Consider the following 27,586-nt stretch of genomic DNA (forward strand, 5'->3'; position numbering starts at 1 on the left):
AGAAAATTGTCAATAAAACGATCAGCGGCATTGGCAGAGTCTACCTTTTGCGTGTCGTGAGAAAATGAAGACCTGATGAGTGATGAGGCAGATCAATGGCCAGCCCCAGCCTGCTGATACATAGAACAGGAAAAAGCTGAAAATAATTTGGCCTTTTTATACAATGATATGGCCAATTCAATGCATCTTTCATCTTCCTTATTTGATTGGAATGGTAGGTACGTATTGTATAATCAATTTATTAATTAATTTAAGCGCAATATGCAATGAATCGCAAGTGATTTGGAGAATACGAAATGACGTTAATTATAGTGGCATAATTGTCGGAATGTGATGACCAAAGCTTATCATTCTTTTGCGTGCGATGCCTCTCGATATCTGCGTTTGTGTTTCGTTTTTATTTTTCTCCAACAGTCACTGTTTCCAGCAATTACTGACGACGTAATATGTATGCCCTTACATGATATATTAAAATTCTCTAGTACCCATGGACTCAAAAACTAAATATAAACACACACACGGCCATATATATATTGGAATTTGGATAGGCAGTGCAAATGTGATTGATGTTAGCTGACTTTTTGTAACTAATAAAAATATAAAAATAATTAAATTTTAATCTAATACTGTTTAGATGTTTTTAATCTCTTGGCAATTAACATGGCTTAATTAGTTGTTGCGGCCGAGTAAGTATAAGTATAAAGAAAAAGAAAAAGACAAATGATTTGATAGGTAGGTAGCCAGAATCCAAGGTCCGCAGACTGCGCTTGGCTTGGTTATATTATAATAATCCCTCTTGCCAATACCAGCTTAGCAATTTCTTAATTAAGGATTAACCAACCAATACTAGCAAAATAAAATCCATGGTTTTGCTCGGATAATCCATCTCTTAATATAGCTGTTGCGGCAGTATGTGACAGCAGTTCTCCCATAACAACATAAATCATGAATTTAGTTTCTATCATGTACTGATTAACAACAATACCAAAACCTTTACTGGCATCTTTCAATGATAGAATCGGTATAGCATTCCCGCCCAGCTAATATAATTAAGAAGCTTTACAATTTCCTTTTCAAGGGAAAGGGGGGAAAAAAAACAAAAGAAAGAAAGAAAGAAAGAGAGGAAAAGGAAGCTTTACTATGTCGGTACAAGAACTACTCCTTGAACATTGTACTTGGTTCATTTTCGGATTTATATTACAGGTAGGGGTCCTGCCTAACCCTCTCACCACTCTGATGATTTTAAATTTAAAAAAAAATACTCCTTAAACAGTAACATGTGAGTGTATACGCATAGATACGCCTACCAAATTGTAAAAATTAATAGGTAAATTGTAACTTTTGAAACTTCTATTAAATTTCTGAAATTGTTTATTGAATATAAGCTGATGCCATTATCTATATAATAAGATTGTATCACTAAACAAGATTAATAAGATAAGGAAAAAAACTAAACTAGAATGTGAACCTTCGAAGTTAGTGGAGGATAATTCAAGTGAATGATTAATTCTTGTTCATATGGCTAATAGGACTATGACAGTGTGAGATCAAAATTCAACATCAAAGGAAAATAATCCGAAAACTAATGAAAAGAATTCCACAAAATAATTGGCTTACAAACAATCGGATTAAACAAGATGAAGATGGAGTTCAATTTTCTTTTCTCTTTAACTATTTAAAAGATTTGTTGTTTTCTTATCTTTCATAATTTAAGACAAACTATTGATCTAACAGACCAACAGAGTCACAGCAAGAATATAAATTCAATTTTTTTTTTCTATTTTAGTTAGGATTTTCTTTATATTCTCTTATTTGAATTATATATATATATATATTAATAAGGAATCATAAGTTATTAGGAATACTATCAATTACAACCAATATAAATAGGCATGTTATTCTGGTTTATTTTCAAGAGCTTTCATGGTTTATTAAGAATAGTATCACTTACAACCAGTATAAATAAGCTTTCGGGTTTCTTTTAAAAAGCTTTCATCAATAATATTCACCCTACTTTCTCAATTGAGATCTTTTTCTTTCATGTGAGAGTTCTCCTTTTTTATTTCTCAAGAACGTACAATAAATATCTACTATTTGTTGAGTTGTGTCTTACATTGGCTAGTAAAAAAGATATACTTGGGTTTATAAGGTGGTATGTCACTTCACCTAGTAGGCTAGTCTTTTGAGTTGGATACCTAAAACTCTTATGCTAAGTCTCCCCAATAAGTGGTATCAGAGCTAGAGCCTAATAGCCCGAATGTGATGGTGGAACAACTTAGGTGTATCGGACGAAAGGACCGGAGTCCGACGGTGGTTTCGTCCTTGGGGGGGGGGGGAATTGTTGAATTGTGTCCCATATTGGCTAGTAAATGGGAGATACTTGAGTTTATAAGGCGGTAGGTCACTCCATCTAAAAGATAAGTTTTTTGGGTTGGATACTTAGAAATCTTATGATAAGTTCCCCTACATTATCGTATATCATTTTTGTGTTGAATCAAATACATATTGGTAAAATAAGAATATTAGAATATTTACATATCAATAATATTGTTGTAGGAGAATAATTGCATATCAACAATCATACACCAACACTAACCAGCAAGTGGCTTGAAACTTTTTAAAAGTTCCAGGAAAATTAAAACTAATTAGATGATATTCCTAATTTTTCAATATCTATTACCAGGGGCGGACCCAGAACTCTGCAGTACCCTGGGCTAAATTAAAAAAATAAAAAATTTGTACCAAGTGAACATGAAATTTCATATATATAGATGACAAAATACACCTAATAATAAGAGACATTAAGAGCTTTACACGTAAAATTCATATTGTAAATAAAAATAAGTTAAAAAAAGTAGTATAAAAAAATACAATCCCAATACAAATTTTCTACCGAAGTTGTACTTTTCGGGGTTTCAAATTATAAAAATCATCAATTACAGAATCTGAGTCAACAATATCAGTAATTTCTCTTTCAACATAGATAACCATACAATCTGATAAAAACTCATTTTCCATCTTACTACGAAGTGATGTCTTAATAAGTTTCATGGCTGAAAATGCACGCTTTGTTGTGGCCGTGGAAACAGGAAGAGTCAAGACTAGACGAATTAATCTATCAATCAACAAATAGTGCTGTGACTTCATTGTTTCAACAAATCGTCGACATAGCTCAGAAAGGGAAGCCATATTTTGAAACCGTGGATGAGAAAGCACATCAATTTGATAATGTTATAATTCTCTTCTCAAAGCAAACACCTCATTTAGAGTGAAATCATGAGGATAAAATTTCTCAGTAAGAGAACAAATATTGTCTATATCAAATGATTTGAACCCATCAACTGGATCCAATGCCGAGCTCAAAGTGAGGAGTTCCACAGTTTGCTCAGAGAATCTACTATTTAACTCCATCAATTGAAAATCTATTACAACATTAAATATATCAAAGTGATAATGATGTTCAACTGTAACATAATCTTTTTGCTGACAAGAACGTGAAATATAAGTGTGCAACCCAAGAGGGGGGGTGAATTGGAAATTTAAAAATTATCCTAGCAAATCCACACAACAAGCAATCTAATGTCTTAATAAAAATTGAAAGCAATAAGTTTAATAAAGGCACAATAATTAAAAGAGTAAGGGAAGAGAAAAACGAACACAATGATTTTTACGTGGTTCGGCTATCCCCGCCTACGTCCACGCCTCCAAGCACACCGGGCTTAAGGATTTCACTATCCAAGCCTTTCCAAGGCTTCAACAATTACAATTGACTTCGAGGTGTCAATAAACCTTTACAACAAAGAGATTATCTCCCAATCTCTTAACTCAAGTGTCTCACACACTCAAACTCTTACAAATGAAATGAAGAAATGAAAGTTACAATCAAACTCACTCAATGAGTAGATATTCAAAGATGAAGAACAATGAATGATTCAATGTTTTGTGTTTTGCAAGTTGTAAGCTCAAGATATCATGTGTGCCTTTTGTTTTTGCTTGTTGGAGAGATTCAAAATGAGTTGGATTTGAGTTCTTATAACTTGAGCTCGAAAACTAGCCGTTACTCACATTCTGGGCTATCCGGTTTGCCGTTTAATGGAATCCGGTAAGCCGGATTTATGTTACCGTTAAGGCAAAATTCAAAATTTTGCCTAACCGGCTTGCCGGATTCGGAATTCGGTAAGCCGTTTTCGTTCTTGTGCTTACTGCCCGAATTCGGCCTGCCGTTTATCAGTATCCGATAAGCCGCTTGCTACAGTAACCTGCTACAGTGAAATTTTTCCCATATTTTCAGTTTGACCCCAAAACTTTATAAAAACTATAGTATGGCCCAAAGCGTTATGAAACTTTGCAAATAGGTCCAATTTTAGAATTTTTAAGTAATGCTTCGTTAATCCCAAAAATTTTTGAAATTATGATATAGCCCAAACTTTGTGAAATTGTATAATGACCCCAAAAACATTTAAATAATTTCAAATAAGTCCAAATCCGAAAACTTTAAAAACATTATCAAAGCTTTTAAAATACATGTGGTTTGTTATCATCAAAATCAATATTTATAGCCATATAGGCTAACAGAACGCCTTGTACCTTCCATATAACAATCACTCATATCAAGCATAGTAATATCATATTTTTCACAGAAAGATACTACACTTCTCATAAAATCATCCCATCCACTATCTCGAAACTCTTGCAAAAGTCTTTTTGTACTTGAGACATAGTTCAAAGCATTCAAGATGTCCAGTGATTTTGTCTGTAATGCTCGACAAAGAATATCAGAAATTTCGAGAACTTTATTCAATAAAAGAAAAATAAACACAAACTCATAGGATTTCATCTCCCTATATGCACCTTTAGCTTCCCCACGCATATCTCGACTAGATCCAGCATTAATCATTTTTCCTAAAACTTCAAGAGTTGCACCAAACATCTCAATAAACCTACTAACTGAAGTAAAATGTGAGCTCCAACGTGTATCTCCAGCCCTTTGTGAAGTTCTAACTTGATTAGCCCCTGTACCAGTCTCAAGCTCTTCTAAAGCTATCAAATCTATAATTTCTTTTTCTCTAGCAGATTTTAACTCAAAATAACGCTTGAAAGAAGCACTAGCAAAGTTAATAATAGAACTCAACTTCGAAAAAAATAGCCATACCTCATGCACTTCTTTAGATACCGCAACTAATACGAGTTGTAGTCGATGAGCAAAACAATGTACATAATAAGCATACAGACAATCATTGAGAAATAAATATTGTAATCCATTCCATTCACCCGCCATATTACTAGCACCATCATACCCTTGACCTCTTAAATTTTCAACTAAAAGATTGTACTGAGCAAGCACATTGCATATCTCATTCTTTAAAGTCAATGCCTTTATTTCATCGACATTCACAATTTCAAAGAAACGTTCTCGAATAAAACCATCACAATCAACATATCTCAAAATAATAGCCATTTGTTCTTTGTGAGATTCATCTAGTGCCTCATCAACTATGATACAAAATTTAGCATCACCCACTTCCTCTCGAATCTTGTGTCATACTTTATTAGCAATAATATTCAATAACCCCTTTTGAATCTTAGGTGCTATGTATTGGGCATTTTTATGAGCATTTTCTAACACAACTTTATTAATCTCCTCATTCATTATTGCTAACAACTTAATTAATTCAATAAAATTTCCACGATTAAGAGAATTAACGGACTCATCATGACCTCTAAAAGCACATGCTTGTTTTGCTAACCACTTAGTAGCTACTATTGAGGTTTTAAGTCGCAATCTATTCTCCAAAATTTGTTGCGAAGATTGTGCATTCAATCTCTTATCAATATGTTTGGATGGATCCTTTAAATTGCTCCATTTTAACATGGCATCATTGTGAGAAGAACCATGACCTCCTTCATGTTGAGCAAAAGGACATGTTTTTTCACAACCAACATACTTCCAATTTTGAACCCCATCAACAACAAATGCTTCATTCCTAGATGACTTATCATGAAAAATATAGCATGGAAAACAAAATGCTTTGTCTTTTGATATAGAATATTCAAGCCAAGAAAATTTCAAGAACCAAGAAAATTGAAATCGACGGTTTTGCGTACCATATTTATTCGATGGATACTTTTGTAGTTTGGGTTGAAATGGTCCCATATTTATATATGCCATCCGCACATTTTCACGCTTGTCAATGGGAAAATTACTTATTGAAAAACGCAATCTGGGATCACGTTCTAAATAAGGCGTGTCAATAGTAGATGGAGTGTCAACTTTCTCAAATTCGACTCTTTGAGACTTAGGTGGAGAACTTGAGGCATCAATGTTGCACATAGAACTTGTCCCATTTGATGATTGACCATCATTTACTTTAGTAAAGAATGAAAGTAGAGTTTTCCTCGGTTTGGATTTGTTGTTTGACATTATAACCTATAACAACATGTAATTATGTAAGAATCAAGAAATCATTAAAAGTTTTATAAGCTATACATTCTAATAATTTTAAATATATTTAAAGTCGCAAAATAAAAAAAATCAACATTAAAGGCTCATACAAGTCAATAAATGGTTAATACAAATACCCATGCCTATCAAATTTTTGAGAAAAAAGAATTATAAAATATTAGAATAATAAGAAAAAAATTAATAGATAAACAGTGAGATTTGAGTTAATTTAATCAAATGATGAAGTTCAATAAACAAATTTATTTATTTATTAGACAATTTATTATCTACTCATTCTAATATAGAGATGCCAACCATCAATTAGAATTATATGGTAACTACCAAATCAATAATCACCAAAAAATTATTACCCAAATCTCAATTGTTGATATTTGTTTAATTGTTTATACTTTATGCCTAATTATTGCAAGAAAGAGAATCATAGAAAAGATGTTTTGATTTCACTCAAGCTTGTAAACGAAAGAGAGAGGGAGAGAGAGAGAGAGATAGAGAGAGATAATTGTAATAAATTAATATACTTGTAAACGAGAGATGGAATTGTCATAAATTAAAATAGGAGTGATTTTTACCTATTAAAAACTGAATGGAAAGTGCTTGAGTTGAAAAGAAGTGAAGCAAGGGACCACCACAGCCGCAGGAGTGAGGGATTTTATCGTTGCTGCTGGATGAATGCAAAAGGGAGAAACAGGGAAAGGTAAAGAGGAAAAAGTGAAAGTAAATATTATTTTATGTATTCAATGGCAATTTTGTAATTTTTGAATCACTTTTTAATTTTTTTTTGGGGGGCTAGACCGGGCTACAGCCCAGTCTAGCCCAGGCACAGGTCCGCCTCTGTACTATTACTTTCATGAGCTAAGTCGAAGATCTCGGTAGTCTTGTGAGTGGTTGATAAACTGCGATTGTAGTTTTCTTTAGGAAGTCCCATAGCTGTGAGGCTTAACAGACAAAGAAAATGGTGGATATTTCCACTATTTGGGTAGAAGCTGATGACCCTAATGAATCGACTATAAGGGTGGCTGCCAATTTCCTCAAATTGGCTGTAAGTCATTAGGCTATGCAAGTCCGCAGCATTGTGCCAATACACACTATGAAAATCATACTGATTCAGATCCTTTAAGATAAAGGTTAAGGTATCGGGATTTACAACTCCCTCTTGCCTCCCAATAACCCTCTCAGTAAAGTCCAGGATCCTGGTACCAAATCAATACTATATATATAAACAATATACTCCCGTGATCAATACGAAAGAAACCCATAAAAACAAGCAAGAGTTTTGAATTTGCATTATCAATATTTGGTCCAAAGCTTTAGGAAGCAAATATAAGCTACTGGTAAAAAAAATGCATTTTCATACTATATTTGCTGAAGTAAGATGCCACCTGCTACAGTTGCTGCGATATATATGAATCTTGTTTAGGAATATAATTTAAATAATTAAAAGCTATACTAACAACAAAGGTACTTCTTAAATAAAGTCTCAACTGGAGGGTCAAAAATATTGTTGTTCTACACAAATAAACTTGTAAATTAATAACTTCCTAAAATAAGACTTTGACGACATTGTATGAACATATCCCATGAAAAAACAATATAAAAGATACATTCAAAGATTGGCAGTTGGAGGTCTTCACGTCAATCAACCAATCCAAGTATTTATCAATTTTTTTTCCATTTAAAAGCAAGGAAAAACACTCAACCGAAGCACACAACATCAAATCGATCATTGTGCAATGTGCATCCATTCAGATCATGATCGAATTAAAGTCCATAGATACAAAACCATGACATATAAGCCACTAATAATGAGTGTGTGTATGTGTGTATATAATGCATATACATGCATGGTTTCCTCGGTATAATAATGATTTTTATTCATAACCACCAGCAGGTAATAGTATTGTTCTCTATGTGTATATATATATATATGTGTGTGTGTGTGTGTGTGTGTGTGTGTGTATGTATTCGCACGCGGGGGCACGGGCTGAGAGAGCACGAGAAAAGGAGTTTATGTCTTTATTGTAAATTGTGTTTTTAACTTTAAGATGGAAATCATAAAAGTGGACACATGTTTATGTTTATGGTGTATGTATATATGATTCATCGATTACAGAGAGTGCTTCCCTTGAATTTTAGATAATTTATACGTATAGTTTCATGATCTCCATGGATTCTCTCCTCTGGCAGACATAGCCTGACTCATGCTTTTTCCTTGCAATTAAAACTCAGCCTTCTTTTCTGATTTTGTCACCTTCCCTCTCTCTCAGAATGGCGCGCGTTTAATTAACATTCAACAGTTAATATGACACAAACTAAGAAACAAAGCAAACGATTCTCGAGAGAGAACATGAACGTGCGTTGTTACTGATGTAAGGAATATTAGGCCCCGCGGGCTGCAGGCTATAGTAAGGGGAGACCACTCGCATCATTTTAATTTCGTGAATCAATCATAACTTGTACGCAAAAGAAAAATAATTTCAAGGTGTCAAATGATTCCAGGAATCGAAGACTACTGAACACAATGTTTGTGCTTGTGTTCGTTATTATTATTATTATTATATTTTAATAAACAACAAAATACACTGCAGCTCAATTCTGTGACATTAATTGTTGCATTACATATGCATACATAGACTTATTTATTATATAAAAAGAGAGAGAGAGAGAGAGAGAATCTCTCTCTTTCTCTCTGACAAATAAACACAAGATCTCCCTGGCAACTTGGTGTATTGTATAACGAAGATTATTTATAATCATATATTAATTAAACACGTTAGAAGGGAATTAAGAGAGAGCCAAAAGTTTTGTGGTAGTTGTTCCAAGTTATTTGTTGTTAGCTGGTATTTTATAGGCTGAAGTTAGCGCATCCATTTACAAGGCAAAACAAACACTTGGAGACCTAGAGAGAGAGAGAGAGAGAGAGCACCAAAAAAAATAAAAAATAAAGAAGAAGAAGAAGAAGAAGAAGAAGAAATGGCTCTTGAAGCAGTGGTTTTCCAGCAAGACCCCTTTAGCTATGGGTTCAAGGACTTGGGAGAAACTAGTGATCCATGGAGTTGTGGCTTTGGTCTTGAAGAAGGAGCAGCCCATTCTGAAAGCCTTCTCCAAAATGGAGGCTTAGGTTTAATGACGCAGAAGATGGCCAAGACCAACTCTTCCACTTGCGGCGGTGGAGGCGAATGCTTCTTCACCGGAGAATCCCGTCCCCGGGAGGCTCCGTTGGCATGCCATCAGCGAAAGAGACGACGTACAAGAAGTGTCAAGAACATAGAAGAAGTTGAGAGCCAGAGGATGACTCACATATTTGTCGAACGCAACAGAAGAAAGCAAATGAAGAATTATCTTTCAGTGCTTCGCTCTCTTATGCCACCCTCTTATGTCCAAAGGGTATGCTTTACTTTTCACCCTCATTATTGATTTTAATCATTAAATAAAATTAAAATAAATGATTAAATAAATATAAATAAAGAGAGAGTTCAATGATATCTATTTGATCTGTTTTAATTAATAATGTGGAATAATTAATAGGGAGACCAAGCATCAATTGTAGGGGGAGCTATTAACTACGTGAAGGAGCTAGAGCAACTGGTGCAAACCCTTGAAGCTCACAAGCGAATCCACATATTACAACAATCAGATGATCACGATCATGATGATGCCGGTTTCTCAACCTCTATCTTCTCCAACTTCTTTTCATTTCCTCAGTATTCAGATTTTCGGCCGAACGACTCGAGAGAATCATCATCAACGGCGCCCAAGAAGCCTTCGGGGCCTGTTGCTGATATTGAGGTAACAATGGCGGAAAGCAATGCAAACATTAAAATTCTCTCAACAAGATACCCAAAACAGCTCTTCAAGATGGTCACGGGCTTCCACTCTCTGGGGCTTCATGTTCTTCATCTTAATGTCGCAACTTTTGACAATCAAGTTCTCTACACTTTCAGTGTAAAGGTGAGTTTACTTGCTAATATAATATTTTTTTTTTCTTTTAAAGGCATGGAATAAACATAACTAAGGGTCTAACTACGGTGTCTTAAAGGCGTACCCACCGTGTGGATATTATTAAGTGGTTAAAATATCAATAATAACAATAAATAACATTGAATCATATGACAATGCCTAGACTGAGGATATAAGTGGTGTATCCTAGTCATAAATCATTATTAATTAATTTGTTTCAATTATATTTTTTTCTTTCTTAAGGTTTAGATAGGAAAAAAATCTGACCCATTAAATACACCCTTATCCCCTAGTAATATTCGCACTCAGATTAGTCTCAATCTATGTTTAATTTGTTTGTGGCAACAGGTGGAAGAAGGTTGCCATCTGCGTTCAATGAATGAGGTTGCAGCTGCTGTGTATGACATGATGGGTCGAGTTCAAGGAGAAGCTGCTTTCAAGTGATGTTATATTTGCAAAATATTAATTTCCACTTGGGGACATTAAGCTACAGTTTTATTTTTCTTCTCTAGAATTCTGTATTACGAGATGGCTTAAAATGTAACACTTATTTGTTTTAATTATGAATTGAACCATCTCCATGGGGTATGCATGCCAAGCAATTGGAAGCTAAAAAAATTCCTGTTTATGCACCAAACAAGTTGCCAAACAACGCTTCAGTGTGGGGCTGTGTCGGACGGAAGGGCCAGCTAAAAGTCACAACAAGCTTTCCTTGGTGTAGGTGGGTATAAGACGAGATGTACTCATTGATTTTGATACATTCCATTTAATTCATGCTTTGGGATATAAGTAGAGGCTAGAAAACAGCTCAAATCACAGTCCCAGTCAAACTGTGTCGCCTCAAATCCTCAATGACAATATGCAGGTTTGATGGCGTACGAGCTGTTAATCAATTGAAGTAACATCCTCTGTCGCATGTTTCTGTTCTTTTTTAAATTAACATCCTCTCTTCACATGAATGGGCATTCATATGTTGTTATAAAAAAGATGATGATATAACTTACGACAACCATAAGATAAGATTGTAACCAGTAACATAAAAGTAAAATCAACCAAATTATTCTTTAATTTTTAAAAATAATTTTAGAGATCATGTAAGTTACATGACAATCTAACTTAACAACTAATGTACATAGCATTTGCATTTATGAAAGAACGTAACTAAACAAGAACATGGGCGCGTTTATAAGTCAAAACAATCTCTCTTTGGTCTTTCAGTGAGAGAGGACAGGCCATAAGGCACCTGAAAAGCCAAAATCAAGGGGATTCCATTTCCACATCACAATTCACAAGACGTTCAAAAAGCAAGTACAGAGAAAAAGCTATCAAGTTTAAAAAAAGAAAAGTAATAAAGCTTTAATTTCTTTTGAGTGGTCAAGTACATGACAATCGCTGCCATGAACAATATCGAAGGTCTAAGATTTTCATCTGATAAATATTGTCACATGTTGCAATGATATCTTCACCGAAATATATGGTCGAGATATTAGCAACCGAAAAATGATATTTAAACACCATTGTGACGTGAGGACAAGAGAAAGGACAGTCTTGTATATAAAATGGTGTGTCGTTTTGGTATGTTATAGTGTCAGTATTTAGTGAGCAATAAACTATTTTCATTATCCCGACATTTTAAGTATCAGTGCTCTAAATAGTTCAATTTTGAACTAATGTTTTTCAATCAACGTCATTATCCTTTTATGATTTCAATAATTCTGAAATAATAAATGACCACGATATCTATGAATTGAATTTTAAAAAAATATATACTTTACCACTTTTAATCATGGAAAAATAAAATCAATTGAGCCTTGGCCCAGTGACCAGGACCCTGCACTCACAACTGTGAGCGCAGTGGTTCGAGCTCCCGCGCCGCATGTAGGGATTTATTTCTTTCCTTAATTATTAAGTGAAGGCAGTCTTCTCCCTTTCGAAATGTGAGTGGAGTAGACACCCCTCGAATATTAGAGAGGATAAAATCTGGGCAGTGTTATATAAGAATTAATGTAAATTAGGCTCAGTAATTATCTGATTGTAAATCTCATATAATATGAGTTGTAATCTGAGCATTAGTCTCATGTAATTCAAAAAAAATAACCATGGAAAAATAACATTTCCTTATTTTTCTACTGCTTGACCGTAAAATATCAGCATTGCCCTTAAAAATACATCAAAGAAATTAAAAAAAACCCATATCACAAGCTAGGGTCTTTTCTAACTTTTATTTACCATATTAATCAAGATGCAAACTAATTATCCTAATAAACTAAGCATAGGATTTGATGGATAGAAAAAAAATTATTTATGTGATGTCATCTACTGTCATCATTTGACTAGAATAATTGAAGTAATAAAATATATTTTAAAACAAATTTAATCTTCATTTTATTTATTAATTGTTTTTTCTTGATTTTCCAATAGATTGAGAATTTGAGATCAGGGGCTGCTATCTATCATCTCCAGGTACAACAAATTTTCCTCGCTTGGGGCCAAGAATCACGCAGAGTCAAGGCGGGCATAGCCAAAAATACAATTTGACGCTTCAAAAATTAAGAATCTGTTTCAGTTTGCGAAGAAAAAATTTGAATACTGAGTTGTTCATAACTATTTTGAAGACGATTAAAGAAGAATATCCCGGAACAAGAATCAAACAGAGAAATTTCTACCCCTGCCTGCCTATGTCAATGTTATATATTCAAACAGTTATACATTCCGGATGCATAATGACAGGCTGGCATGGTGTTTCCTGATTCTGCTTGTAACACGCATCCTTCTCAAATTAGGACTGTTAGCTCAGGTATATAATGAGAAATACTGAAAGTGACTGATGGAAGGGCAGCAGGTTACATATCAAGAACCCTTGCTTGTGCTTGTTATGTATGATTAATTCAACAAAAACTAAAATTAAATAAAATAGGGCAAGAGAACTAACACATATGATTATGAACAATAAGAACCACCATAACAAATAACTTAGGCAAAGTAGATATTTTGATCTAGCATGCATTAATGAAGGCATATTCAAATCATCTGAAACAGAAATGAATATGAGCTTTACAAATATTTCCACAAGGGTCACTTCCAAAGCTATTTCACATTAAATTCTCTGAATCCATGCTTCCGCAGTTTCGTAGTCACCAAGTGTACAAAGACCATATATATGCAGGGACTCTACAAACACTAGGATTAAATATGTTGTTCTATTGAAGACTTTTGGATCATTACATGGATGCTTTAATTGGCCATGCTCTTAGAAGTGAAATCACCACAGAATTGCCCGAAATCAGAACATGACCACTTTGCATATGCATGGCTGATCAAGCAGGTACTGATCATAGAATGTAACATGCTTCTAGGAAAGAAGTTGGAAAACAAAACAAATTTAACCAATATGTTGCTAGAACTCTTTTAGGACATCATATATATTCATTCATGAAGCATCGAGTAACAAAAACTTAACTGGCAACACCAGAAATAGCAGATTCATATTGAGATGCAAGATTTCAGATACATTGCCTGAAGCCATGTCCAACATCCTACAACAACTTCAAACGTCACAAGAACCACCCATCCATGAAAGACTTCATGATCTTGCCGCCCGCAATCCATGTATAGTTACTCACCTTATAGTTTTATTCCATATTTGGTGTAATATAAGTATATATATAAAGCTTCTTGAGACAGCAACAGTAATTTTTATTTTGCAAGTACCTGAACTGAAGCCAAAGATATGGGATTGATCAAAGCTCATATTCATTCATAAGGGAAGGGCTGAATACCGTCTACTATGTCGGGATGATGGCAACTTCCCAATGGATGAATGAGACCTTTTCATCAACATAGGCCCCTTCTGCAGAGAAGACCCAATTGAAGAACTTTTCACTAATCTGCATATGCTTGGACTTGAACTTCCGCTACCCCTCTTGAAAACAATCTTCGATTTAGAACTCTTGGATTTCCCCAACTGAGCGTCCATATTTCCTTGATGCTTAACATGTACGACACCTTCCGTTACAGCATTATAAATCATAGAGGCTGCTGATGCATCTAGTGAAACTGACCGTCTCATTGGTTGAGTATCTTCTTCAACCATTCGCCGACTCTCAGCTAAATCACTTAGTACCCGACAACCAGAATCACAATTTCTAGTTTTCAAATGAGGCAAAATCTTCATTGAATCATCAACAGTACGCTCATCTTCAACTGGCAATGAACCATTATTATTATCATTTCCATTTCTAACTTCACCAGTCCCACCTCCCACGTTATCACTTCCCTCTCCGCTAGAGTTCTCCGAATTCACCACCATGATTTCATTTCTTGAATCTGAATCATTCGAGTTAGGCTCTGATTCACTGGCTTGAGCAACAAATGCACCGGAGAGTATAGGAGCGCGACACAAAGGGCAATTTGTATGCGACCTTAACCAAGTGTCAATACAAGAAATGTGAAAGGCATGGTTACACTTGGGCAATAGCCTAAGGCTCTCATCTTCCTGAAACTCACTCAAGCAAACAGAGCAATCTGTTCCTTCAATCAAACCCACATCTTTTTTGTACTTAAACACTGCAATAGAATCAATCACAGATTGTGGAAGACCAATAGTATTGATGTACCATATGGGATGATCCAAAACAGGTCCATGATCTTCATCAAAAAAATCCTCTTGCGTAGCAAAAATTATTGGCGGATTAGTTCTTCTTGAATTATTTCTCCTTGAACGACAAACTCTTACAGCTGCACACAAAATACCAAAAAGAAGCGTACCAGCAATGATGCAAGACACGACAATCATACCCATAGTAACTAATTGCTTTGCATGTGATCCATCACCAGCCGGCGGTGCTAGAGGCAAGGGAGGAGGATAATCGAAATCGCCTTGGCACTTACACTTTCGGCAGCCGATCAAGCATGATGATGAAGACGAACCAGAATCATTTTTTCCTGGATTAAACGGGGCTGTGCTAGTATTGTAATCGACTTTTAGTAGCGGTTTTCTAAGATCAAATTTAAACCCCATCACAAAAACAGAGGAGGAAGAATCTGATAATGATCAAGCAGAAGGGAGAAATTCATAACAAAAGAAAGATTTGGTTTGCTTTGCAAGATCCCAGACTCCACGAGGGTATGTGTCTTGAATTGATGATGATGATGAAGACTTGGTATTTTTTCCACAAGGATTTGGATCTGTTGAGGTTTCAGACTCGGACAGCTCACTTTCATGCCTATACTTTTTTACTTGAAGCATTTACTCGGTAGGTTCGTATTTTGCTTTCCCAAACACCACCAAGTCAACCCACTTCCTTGAGTCATTTACGCGTAAACTTTAATGCGGTGATAACTGAGGATGAACGTTGTATGATTGGTACTTGATTTCACGATTTATGAGTTAAAAAACAAGAACATGTAACAAATCGTAGTCAAAACGTTAAAAAAAAAAATTTCCCACTTCCTTTATGAAAAGTGAGGTCTAATTACTCAAATCTTTTTCTATAACAATACATAGTTAATAACTCAAATTATCCTTCATCACCCAATTTAACATAACAAATACTAAATGGTTTTTCTGCGCAGATAAATATGCTGCCACAAGAAATGATCTGAAATCTCTCAAGTTTGAATTTTGGAAGCTTTTCAATCTAAAAGAAACCACATCAATGCACCCAAATGTACAAACTCAATCACAAACACCACAAATATAGATAATAAAAAGATCAACTTTCATACTTCGGTGGTGAAATAGGGCATAGCGTAGTATCAATGGAGATATATTTTTTTTCTTTTTTTGTAATTGATTATTTCCTTGATACGGTTAAAGAAAATTATTTTGTCTCTCACAGTGTGACAGTAGATGATAAAGACAATTTTCATTTTTCGTCACACACTCGAGGTTAGTTTGATAATATTAGCACTAATTTAATAAAATCATATAATTTAATAACGTATTAAAAAAAATAAAGAAAAAATGACCTACATGAGAGGAAGAATGGGGTAATTTTATCTAAAATTAATTTTTTAAAAATTTACTAAAAATCATTTTAAGTCTTTCGAAAATAATCATAAACGGCCCTTTAATCAAGAGAAGAACTTTAAAAATTTAATGAGACTGTGGCTACCATAATCGTGAAACTATAATATTATTTATTTATTGTATAATTAATATGATATCTCAAAAAAAATTCTGAAATTTCTCAATAGTGGAGTGAAATTGATGTATACAGTTGATGCCTACAAAATTATAATACCGTTAGCGAACACGAACAAGAAAAGTAATAAAATAATAAGGAGGCTATAAACAAATTACTGGGAATTCATTTAATAGAAGGTAGATCTCTACTAGTCATCATTATTATTTTTTTTCCAGTTACTCTTCTATAAAATAATTATTTATTTATTTATTCATGTTTAAAAAAAAAAAAATTCTTCCGTCTCATCTATGAATCTTTCCATTTCTACGGCCAGCAATTAGTTATCGTAAACAGGACTTATTATTTTTTTGGGGGGGAACAAGAAAAAGAATGATTTATTTTATTTGACGGGTTCAGAAAAAGCTAAAAAACAAGGGCGGAATTTGCAGTTGAGTTAAGAAATTGTAACAGAGGAATATTGAAAAACAGCATGTAGATGTAGTTGTGTAAGTTGCAAGGCTGTAACGTAACGCAAGAAACGAATTTGGTGCGTGAAGAGGTAGGAAGTGAAAATCCCGGTCCCCACTATCCCCATTCTGTACGTGGATTTCAAATATCTTATTCACACCCCGTTTCTTGCGCCACCTTTTTTTTTTTAATTTCTCCGCAATCTCTTCGAATTCAATCCTCCTTCAAATAAAGTTCAAACCAAAAACCACGCCGCTCACCAACTAACTCTGTTTTGATTCAACTTGCTTGAATGATTGGTGGTTGGATGAAGGCACCGACGTCACCCATGGCTGCTGGTGCTAAATGGGGACCATCATCAGCTGGTGTGATTGAGAATGATACGGTGATGGGTCGTTTGCTTTTTCAAAAATCCGGTGCTATTGATTTCATGCAGAATTGTGATCTGCCTCCCCCTTTGAAGGTCTTTTCCGGCCCCGGCGGGACCGTCATCTCCTCCATGAATCGGGTTTGCGGCATCAAACAAGATCGACAACACGTCGATGGTGATGATGATTTTAATATTACTAATAATTATGAGTTTGATGTCTACTGCAGAAGCGGTGAACATGAACGTCAGAAGCTGGAGCTTTTGAAGGCCTTGAGATTGTCGCAGACGCGCGCGCGAGAGGCGGAGAAGAGGGCTGCTAGTTTGGCAGAGGAGAGAGATTTTATCTCCAAAGCCATGTTTCAGGATTCTCTGAGGCTGTTGGCTTACCGCCATTGGACGAGATTGCTTGAGTTCCAAGTTTCAAAGCTGCACTCACAATCACAACAAAACCATGGGGGCGATGATGATCGTGGTGGCGACGATGGAATCGAGGCGTCCTCATGGTTCATGGCTTTGGCGTTTTGTTTGGGCATTATGGGCGTCGTATTTAGTGCTTATTTTTTCTGAATTTTACTTTTTTTTTCGAGGTGTCCTACTATTATTATAATTATAATATTAACTGTATAATCTTCGGTTTACGTATAATATGATAATGGCGCGCGCGTATGTATGTGTGTTTGTGTATATATATATATACAGCTAAAGTTGTACAGACAAGTTTATAACACAGACCGAAAGTGAACCAATGATCTGAACTCTAATCCAACTCAGTTCGTATCTATCAACCGCTATTACCCTAATTTGCCCGCAAGTTGGGGAGTTGTGACTGGCGTCTCATATGCCGGAATGAAGAAGCACGACATTCACATTGCCTTTTCTTTCCTAAGACATTGGAAACTAAACCAAATATGTCCATCCCTACCTACCTCTCACCCCATCATACCATACAAGCGTGTATACACACACCTACGAATTAAAATTAGTCTTTATTTACAAGGATAACTTGACTGAAAAGCCTGCCTGTAGACAAGCCAGTTATACAATTCATCATATAAAGGACATGTGTTTGGACCTCAAATGCCCATAGCAGTCATTCGCGCTATTAAAGATATCTAAACAGACCCAGCAAATGTGCCTCCCACACCTACACTCGATATGGTTACACCCTTCTATTTTCTCAATTGTATATCCACAAATTGGGCAGGTCTTGACATGTTCTTTTCCTTTGCACCACTCCTTCAGGGATGAATCTGGATCCTCCTTGAACTCTCTATACTTTTCACATGACAGGTAAGGATGGTGCTCCAAGTGGCACATTGTACAAGTCTCAGCATAACAAGCTCCACAAAAGAATGGCTCGCCGGCTGTCCCAGGTTCTGCAACTCTATAAACTGAAGGGCAATCCGGCGATGGACAAAATCTGTAGGTGCCCCCACTGGATGCCACATACGCCCCCAGGGAAGCCCTAAAGAGTTCCTCAAACTTCTCATTAGACAATAGAGACCTCAAATCTGTCAGCAAAATAAGAGCTTTACAACCGCTGTGAGCACACCGTATTGGGAAACTATCCATGTTTTTTATTGCAGACTCACACTGCTCCACCAGGCACGACCGACAAAACAAATGCGTACAGCCTTCAAGTGTATAACTCTCTTCAAGTTCGCACAAGCAAATAGGGCAAGAAGCCTCACTATGGAGTCTCTCAGCTGAGCCATCACTCGTCTGGGCAATTTCATTAATTATCTCTTCCACTTTTTGCTTCAACTCTCTGTCTCCATGAACAGAAATGACATGGCGTCGAGTGTTAAGTGAAAACTCAGCCCCAGGTACCTTCTCTTTCAGACCTTGAAGGTCTGGCCCAAACCTTCTAACAACTTCTTTCATCAGGTCAGGAGGCAGAACTCCACCTCGGAGATGGATTTCCAGTTGCTTGCTTTCATGGTAGGTCAGAAGAGATTGAATCAATTTCTGCTGGGCCTCGGCAATATTATCCAGAGCACCAAAGATCTTTACACTAAGAGTATGCCTATCAAAGAGAATGAAAGTTCTCGTTTCTTGCTGTAGTGACTTCCTCAGATTGATGCCATCTCTTGTGAACAAATGCTGTAAAATTGTTGGAGTTAGGCTGGCGTGGTTTACAGTCCTCCCTCTCATAAGTTCTTCCACAGGTCTTCTCAGGTCTGCCACAGTTTTAGTAGCATTGGATGATATTCTCACTCGATAAGAACCATTATAATTCCTTTCCACCACGCATTCAGCACCTGAAAATGAAACAATTCAAGCTGTCAGTCCTTGATGATTTCAGAAATATTAGAAGAATGTCAATATGTCATGCTGATTAAATGCAGCCAAATCAAAATGATGGGACTTAAAACAACAGGATTTTTTTTTAACAAGCATGCCACTTTTTAGAATTACCCAAAATATTAGCTTCAGATAAAAATTCTAACCTAAAGATTGAAATGGAAAAAGAATAGCAAAGATGAGCAAAAATAAATCATACATGAGCAATTTATTAAAATGAGCCTTGCTACTACTTGATACAAGGGCTAAACAAATGTAGAAGCCAACAGCATACATTTCCCAGAATTTCTGACACACAAATTTATCACTCAATTTTGAAAGAATTGTGGATAAGTTTCATCGACTCTCTTGGCAGCAAATTGAACAATAATCAACCAACATGGGTAAGATTGGTCTCGGGGAATTAACTCAAAACCAAGTCCCCATAGGCAATGTGGAATTATCAAATCACCAAACTGCAATTGAATCCCTTTGCTGTCGAAGCACCAAATGACCACACTCTACTTAAAAAATGATCTAAGCCTTTCAGGCATTTTCCAGAAGAGATCACCACTAAAAATTCCCCAAGTCCATAACAACATCTCACAAGCCTCTCATGTAATTTCTATGTAGGAGGTTAGCAGCTATACTCCGCCATAAAAATTGGAACGCATGAGAACAAACTAAATCATTTACCTTATTAATTCAGATAGCGCACATTGTTGTTAGGCTTAATAATTAAAATTTTCAAGGTCGATTTACTGAACATGCAATCTGCGATTCACACATGAATAGTTCCAATTCATTGCAAAAGATTTTCTAGAGAAGAAAATACAAAAATTGTAATATCTCACTGGATTAAAAACATATCCACACAAAGAAATACCATTACTGCAGATTAACTAAATGTACTGTAAGTATGTTAGGAGCTAAAAACCCAGTCAATCACATTCTCACAATCTCACCAATCATCTTTTATCCAATTTTGAAGTACCTGAATCATAATATCAACACAATGTTGGTCCATCAAATGCAAGAAAAAAAGAAAACATATAGTATAATCAGGATCAGTCTAGACAAACCATGCTATACATCCTGATGATTTCATTCTGTCTTTCAAACTTTAAGCGAAAGAGTTAGCTTAAAAGTTAACACTGTGTACCTATGTACATGGGTCAAGTTGTTGAGTACAGAAAAAGATAAAAAAAAAATAATAATAAGAAGAAGAAAAGAGAAAAGGAAAAAAGTTGGCAGCAAAAATAATGTCAGTTTCAATTTCTATTTTCGGTTAGTAATTTGTACCAACTCATCACTTCATCAATCCTCGGAGTAAAATAAAAGGGCAGCTGAGGAAAAAACTGAACCTCTTATACATGAATGCAAAACATGAATATAAATAAATAAATTGATAAATACAAATAGAGAGTGAAAGAGAAGGAATTGCTAAATGTACCATTCACACGGTTGAGTGTTGCAAGTAAAGAATTCAGTTCCTCCTTGATCACAGAATAGACAGAAGCAGGACAAGATAAAGAGCTGTGAAACAACTGCTGGCACTTCATTTTCTGCCATGGTCCACATCCAGGCAATACTTTCCCTTCCAATTGTTCCAAAGCTTTTGCTGCCTCCAAGTGTAATCTTCCATCAAAGGTGATAAAAGCCTTCATGAAAGCATCCTTGGGTTCAGGTGGGAAAACTTGGACTCGGCAACAATTAGCATGGGAATTCCTCTTTGGCATAAAGCGAGATATCTCTCTCAGGAGTGCTTCTTCAAAAGCATCAAATTGTGGACATTCTACAGCATCTCCTCTTACCAGGAAAAGATCACGAATTCTCCTCGTAGTAACTTTCCTCAATTCCCCTAAAATTTCATCTTCAGAAAGCTCTTTATCCAGTCCACTTATCACCACAGCATCCATTGACCTTCTACCAATTTCGCACCGAACATACCTTCCTCCTATTGCCAGGTCAAAAAAATCCTTAACCAGAAATTCAACATCGGTTGCATCACACTTTACAACTGCAAACCCCTTACTAAGCCTACGAGGCCAATAAACTTTTGCTTTAACTGCAGGGAAAGTATACATTTTATTGTCACCTCCAAGAGTTGCCCGTGAAGGAACTACCTTCAGCAGAGAACCATTATATTCAACTCCATTTAGCTCAGTAGCTTTTCCAGCAGTATCAGGTGTAAGAAATGTTACCCTGCCCCACTTGTCCTTTTCATCACTGTCTTGCCCAACTGCAAACTTGTGGATAGAACAAATACTACCAGAGGCATTTTTCTCAAGAAACATCAAAAGCTCCTTATCATCCAAGATATTTGCATTTGAATGATAGACATCAACAGTCAAAAATCTCCTTTCCAGCTCTAAATGCTTGATCTCAGCACCAGCTCCAAACAGTGCGACGGATGGTGACACACCAGCTCCTTGATATAAGCATTTCTCTATGCATTCATTATGCAACCATTTTTTTTCGTACTCCAGAACATCACTTACAAGACCAAGAACCTCTTCGATGTCCTGTGAAGAAGCAAATAAAAGAATCTGATTCTGATCAACATTGACCTCAATACCAATTCTTTCATCCATAAAGGTACTCCGAAGACGTGATACAAGAGAAAGAACATTGCTGTTTGACTTCCCACAGAACTTCTTTAGGAGGATACTTCCAAAACCTGTTATCACCCTTACGTGCAACTTCTGTCTTTCCATCATGGACACATCAAACAAGGGAGAAGGACAAAGAGTTGACAAACTATCAAAGTCAAAGGCCGTAACGCAGACCAGATATTGATTATTTACAGATAGAAGTTCACCAAAAACGACCCAAGTTGGTTTCTGACCAAATATTAACAATGAACATGAAGGATGAAGCTGAACATGTTGCCCAGTCGTTGCCACTTCATAACCAAGCTGATCATACCCAGAGAACATAGCTACATTTTCAGCAAGGGCACAGAGTATGATCTCCTTCAACCATTTATCATATTCAGTGTATTTATGCGGATTCCAGAGCCAGTAACTTGGAATAATAATAGCAAGTTCCCTTTCGAGGCAAGTTTCCAACTCCTTGATTGTATCTTGACATCTTCGCAAGGATTTGGCATTTACGCTGTTTTCCCAACACCATTTATTTCTCTCCTCTCGAGGAAGAGAATCCCATTCCTTGTACACAGAGAGCAGTGTAAAGAGGTCACCATTGCGATGGCAAAATTGTACCTTAAGGCAATCAGCTTTTATTTTCTCGTCATCACTGCCAACTCTGCAAAATATGCTACTAGCATTTGCCATTACAGCAGCAAGAACAAGGCCCTCTCTTCCCAATCGACGACGAAAGCAACTGAGAATCAATTTACCAAGACGAGGCTCGATACCCAATTTAACCAAGAATTTACCTTCCTCAGTTAATTCAAATACACCATTGTTCAGCTTAATGGCTCCTAATTGAACAAGATTCCTAATGGCCATCTCAATGGCTTTTGCACTAGGAGCATCAACAAAATCAAATCCCTGCACGTCCCTGATTCCCAAGGCAAGTATCCTCAAAACTGCAATACCAAGATGAACTCTGTGTATCTCAGGCTCCTGATTGAGAGGCCTGGTTTCAAAATCGCTTTTGCTATAAAGTCTATAACATCTTCCAGGTTCTGTTCTCCCGGCACGTCCAGCTCGTTGATTAGCAGAACTCTGACTAACACGGCAAACTCTGAGAACATTCATACCAGTGCCAGGTTCAAAGTAACTCTCTTTGACCATGCCAGAATCAATCACAAACTTGACCCCAGGAATTGTAAGCGAAGTCTCAGCCACATTTGTGGCAAATATAACTTTTCTTCTCCCAGGGTAGCTTTTGAAAACACAAAATTGCTCATCAAATGAAAGCTGTCCGTGGAAAGGCAATGCAACTGCAGAAGGAGCATCAAACTTCTCACAAGCCCATTCTACTTCCATCTTAGAAGTTAAGAAAGCAAGAATTGTTCCTTCTTTCTCAGTTGTGTGAACCTCCCCCACCATCCTTACAACATCAGAAACATACGAAGCCACAGCAGAAGTTCCTGCAGTGGCACAAGGAACATATCTGACATCCACCGGAAAGTTCCTTCCCACCACATGAGAGATTCCACAGTCATAAAAGTATTTGGAGAGCTGGTGTGCATCTGCTGTAGCTGACATTATCACAAGCCTTAAATCAAACCTCCTACAAAGTAAATCTTTAACCAATGCCAAGAGAAGATCAGTGTTCAAGCTTCTTTCATGAGCCTCGTCAACAATGATGCATGAAATCCGAGACAAATCCCTATCATTCATGAAATGCTGCAGTAAACAATGGTCTGTCATATATATTACCTTGGAATCAAAGTGCTGAGCAGAAGAAAATGAGGGATAACATATGACTGAATCATCTTCGTAACACCCTCTACTTTCTTCTCTGACCCTCTGTGCCAAAGAGATTGCAGCAATCTTCCGAGGCTGAGTACATACAATCGATTGCTCCGCAGCAATTCCTGAATCAGCAAGAAACTGAACCAATTGCGTACTCTTTCCACAACCAGTCTCTCCAATCAATACCAATATCTATATGCATATGCCAAATTTAACAGCATCACATTATACACATATAAAAAATAAATAAATAAATAAATAAATAATCATAATCATAATAATAATAACTGACAATTAACCATCTGACAATTCTAAAATAAACACCAATTAAAAATACCTGTTCCCCATAAATTCTCCTCAAAATATCTTGGCGGTACATGTAGATAGGCAAGCCATCCTCAAGCCTCTTACACTCTCTGACAATGAAGGCCTGTATCCTGGACCAATCAAAGCGCTGGCAGTCTTCAAATCTAAACACATCGACATTGGCATCATAGGACTCCTTTTTCGCAACATTCTGAGGATCATCGAGATACTTCAAAACACAGTGCATACCATTCTTAAACTCCCTCACTCGTCTCATAATCATCTCCCTCTCTTTAAACAACCCCTTCTTCCTCTCATTCAACTCGCAGAAAACAGCATAACTATTCCTACTTCCCAACCTGTTCGAAACATTGGCAATTTCGTCGCATTTATCGTCCTTCATCTTCAGCCACTTGTTGACCAACTCGCCTTCCATCAAACCCTTCACATGATCGACAAATAAATTCCTCAGCCTCTCTTCAAGCTCGTCCGCGTCCGAAGGGACAACCACGTGGGGAATCAGTTTCAAATTCAAGCAGTGGGCCCCATTCAGCCGGGACTCCCACAGACCGACCATGGCGTTGAGAGTGTCCACCCATTGGTTAAAATAAAGGGAGGCGATTAAAGGTCCGGAGGGGGAAACGGCGACGTGTTCGCAAGACAAGCTGAGTTTGCTGAGTAAGGCTTTGAGTTCCTGTCCGGAAATAGCTGGCGTGGAGGAACGGAGTTGGATTATGAAGTTGGGGCAGGGGAGGGGTGGTGACGTGGCGGAAGGGGAGTGGCGTTTTTGGTTCGGCGGGATTTTGGGTCTGTTGTGCTGGTGGTAGTGTGTCCAATTTGGCAGCGACTTTCGCGCCGGACTGTGACGAAACGATTTCTTCATGGCATAGGGACCGAATTTTTCGAAAATTAAAACCCTAGATCAAGTACTATCACAGTGAAAGAAAGATAAGAATTTTTGGAGAAGAATTCGAGAAGTTGATGATTCAACTGTCGACGGAGAGAGGGAAGTAGAAACGGAGAGGGCTTTTCTTTTTCTTTCCATTTTTTTTTACCATCTGGCGACGGTGGTACCGTACCACAATTATGCTCTACCACACAATAATAATCCTTCTTATTTTCTAAAAATAATAAAAGTTACAAATTTTTAAATTTTCACATGTGAGTCCTAATTTAAAAATTATTTATTATTTTCTCTCCTTTATTTTTCATGGTTTAATATTAATTTTGGTTATCTTTTTTCCCTCCACGCTTCTTCTTTTTTTTCTTTAATCTGGTTTCTTCTTCTCTTTCTTTCTTTTTTATAGAATTTCATAGATAATTTTTATATTTTTGAATTTTCATAAACAATAAGAAGAGAGGAATTCATAACAAATCAAACAATTAGATTCAATCTAAAATTGATTGTGCTTGATCTTTTATTTTTAAATCGATTTTATTATAGTTATTGGATGATGGCCTCTCAAAGATAATAAACTCATTTGATCGATTTTTGATACAAACAATTAGTTTACTTATCAATTTTTGCCAATAGCCATAAACATTTCTTATTTTTATTGATTATAGAGAATGAAAATTCAACTTTTAGCTCTCTTTTCATACTTTCTAATCATTTCTATATCTCAACTGAATATGAGTTATCCTAATATTTTAAAGATCTTGTGACACTTGTCTCTTAGTGTTAGTATATAATTAGGATATAATTGTCTTTATTCTTTTAATTCATTAACTATCAATTGCTTAGTGAATTTTTTTTTTTTTGGAAAATATTAGACCATGCAAGAATCCTGATTCAACCATCGTAAATCACGAAGTTTCAATCATTAGCGTTAGAAAGAAAATCATGTTAAAAATTCATTAAGATTTAACTACTTTTATTTGAATTTCATTGAATACATGCAAACACTAAAACAACTTACCAATCTCACATTGTATTATCATTATTAAATCTTAAACCACATATTTTTGGCCTAATATAAAAGAAGTTTAACTAAATATCGAATAACTCTTTTAGGTTTTGACTAATCAAACGAACTTTATTTTATTTGTTTCTATCCCTTATACCCAAAAAAAAAAAAGATAGTTTTCAGTTCTCATTTTGGTTCATAAAAATCAAATTGACAAAGTTATACAAAATCTTTACATGAATTATATCATTGTTAAATTCTTTACAAATTTTATCAAATATACATAAAACGGTAAGGAAAAAATAAGTTTGCCAATACCCGACTCCGTTATGTTCCCATAATAAAACTAGAGAAATAAAATAGAGACAACAATAACTCCTCTTCATTTTTCTGTTTTACTTTAATGTTATGTACTTTTTTAATATTATGGACAATTAATTATAGAAGTAGATATGGAAATGATAGCAATAATTGAAGAATTATGAAATATTGATGTATTTGCGGAATAAATTAAGGAATTTATCTTTCTGAACTTAGGAAGTAATCATAGGGTTTATTTTTTATTTAAAGAGTTGTGACTCTTATGGATGTGCAGCTGAATCATGCATTATAATTACCCGATATCAATACTAAAAATCCTCTCAAAATTCCCTACATCTTCCTTATTCATATTATTTGATAACTTAGCCAATAAATAAAAATATTTACTAAAATAAATAAGATAAACAACTAAGATAAAAGAAAAGAAAAATGAAAATCTAAAAATTACTCACGGGTTGCGTGCGTGAGAAGGAAACAGGAGGATAATTCTTGATGGGGGTGAGAGAGTCAAATAATAATAGTTATATTTTTTTTCTGACTTTTAGGAAACTAAAGGAATTGCAATGTTAATAACCAAAGCAAACACATCCTGCCGTTGCCTTTACTCTTGCAATTCTCGCGTTGGATCCAACGGATGGATCACAAAAGAAGAAAAATTGTGATACCATACCACTGTAGCAACGTAGCTAACCTTTTCTTTCATTTTTTTTTTCCTAATTCGCTCGTTCCTCGAGTGTTGCGTCACACGTGGCGGGCCAATAGAGCTTCCCGATTTTATAATTTTTGGGGAGAAAAATGAACTTCGCGAATCACCGGTTAGGTAGGCACCGAGGAGTAAAGAGGGGCACGCTCAATTTATTATACTGCCCTCGTCCCCTCCCCGCTGCTCTATTGACTTGACTTGAGGCATATTACTTATTTTATTAACTTTTGTCTTATGTATCGCCACCACATACAATTGATTTGATAGCTGACGCCGTGTTAAAGCAGAAGAA

General features: G+C 35.9%; 5 protein-coding genes across 5 annotated transcripts; 2 read left to right on the forward strand and 3 right to left on the reverse strand.

Annotated features, from left to right (window-relative positions):
- Nucleotides 1–3,231: 3,231 nt before the first annotated feature.
- On the reverse strand, nt 3,232–5,458 carry LOC107178826 (uncharacterized). The gene is made up of 2 exons (XM_052444429.1): nt 4,588–5,458; nt 3,232–3,422 (listed from the first exon to the last, which is right to left on the reverse strand). The coding sequence occupies exons 1-2, from the start codon at nt 5,456–5,458 to the stop codon at nt 3,232–3,234; spliced, it is 1,062 nt and encodes a 353-aa protein (XP_052300389.1).
- A 3,672-nt stretch (nt 5,459–9,130) lies between these two features.
- Nucleotides 9,131–11,104, forward strand: LOC102607586 (transcription factor bHLH94). Its single transcript, XM_006466501.3, has 3 exons — nt 9,131–9,847; nt 9,989–10,411; nt 10,769–11,104. The coding sequence occupies exons 1-3, from the start codon at nt 9,434–9,436 to the stop codon at nt 10,862–10,864; spliced, it is 933 nt and encodes a 310-aa protein (XP_006466564.2). The 5' UTR covers nt 9,131–9,433; the 3' UTR covers nt 10,865–11,104.
- A 2,497-nt stretch (nt 11,105–13,601) lies between these two features.
- Nucleotides 13,602–15,743, reverse strand: LOC102627101 (RING-H2 finger protein ATL52-like). Its single transcript, XM_006466211.4, has one exon. It carries the CDS (start codon nt 15,438–15,440, stop codon nt 14,178–14,180), a length of 1,263 nt encoding a protein of 420 aa, XP_006466274.2. The 5' UTR covers nt 15,441–15,743; the 3' UTR covers nt 13,602–14,177.
- A 1,601-nt stretch (nt 15,744–17,344) lies between these two features.
- LOC107175237 (uncharacterized) lies at nt 17,345–17,953 on the forward strand. The gene has a single exon (XM_025094438.2). The coding sequence runs from the start codon at nt 17,345–17,347 to the stop codon at nt 17,951–17,953; it is 609 nt and encodes a 202-aa protein (XP_024950206.2).
- Nucleotides 17,954–18,225: 272 nt separating this feature from the next.
- Nucleotides 18,226–25,431, reverse strand: LOC102610569 (ATP-dependent RNA helicase DEAH11, chloroplastic-like). The gene is made up of 3 exons (XM_006495124.3): nt 24,395–25,431; nt 21,123–24,249; nt 18,226–19,647 (listed from the first exon to the last, which is right to left on the reverse strand). The coding sequence occupies exons 1-3, from the start codon at nt 25,244–25,246 to the stop codon at nt 18,434–18,436; spliced, it is 5,193 nt and encodes a 1,730-aa protein (XP_006495187.2). The 5' UTR covers nt 25,247–25,431; the 3' UTR covers nt 18,226–18,433.
- Nucleotides 25,432–27,586: the final 2,155 nt, after the last annotated feature.

The sequence above is a fragment of the Citrus sinensis genome, chromosome 7, assembly GCF_022201045.2.
Source record: "Citrus sinensis cultivar Valencia sweet orange chromosome 7, DVS_A1.0, whole genome shotgun sequence".
NCBI classification, from domain to species: Eukaryota; Viridiplantae; Streptophyta; class Magnoliopsida; order Sapindales; family Rutaceae; genus Citrus; species Citrus sinensis.

Coding starts and splice junctions, on each gene's coding strand:
- LOC102610569 (XM_006495124.3), bottom strand. CDS start 25,246: ATGAAGAAATCGTTTCGTCACAGTCCGGCGCGAAAGTCGCTGCCAAAT. Junction 24,250..24,394: donor GGAGAATTTATGGGGAACAG/GTATTTTTAATT, acceptor ATATGCATATAG/ATATTGGTATTGATTGGAGA. Junction 19,648..21,122: donor AACACTCAACCGTGTGAATG/GTACATTTAGCA, acceptor TTTCATTTTCAG/GTGCTGAATGCGTGGTGGAA.
- LOC107178826 (XM_052444429.1), bottom strand. CDS start 5,458: ATGGCTATTATTTTGAGATATGTTGATTGTGATGGTTTTATTCGAGAA. Junction 3,423..4,587: donor GAGTGATTGTTATATGGAAG/GTACAAGGCGTT, acceptor ATGTTGTAATAG/ATTTTCAATTGATGGAGTTA.
- LOC102627101 (XM_006466211.4), bottom strand. CDS start 15,440: ATGGGGTTTAAATTTGATCTTAGAAAACCGCTACTAAAAGTCGATTAC.
- LOC102607586 (XM_006466501.3), top strand. CDS start 9,434: ATGGCTCTTGAAGCAGTGGTTTTCCAGCAAGACCCCTTTAGCTATGGG. Junction 9,848..9,988: donor CACCCTCTTATGTCCAAAGG/GTATGCTTTACT, acceptor AATAATTAATAG/GGAGACCAAGCATCAATTGT. Junction 10,412..10,768: donor TCTACACTTTCAGTGTAAAG/GTGAGTTTACTT, acceptor TTGTGGCAACAG/GTGGAAGAAGGTTGCCATCT.
- LOC107175237 (XM_025094438.2), top strand. CDS start 17,345: ATGGCTGCTGGTGCTAAATGGGGACCATCATCAGCTGGTGTGATTGAG.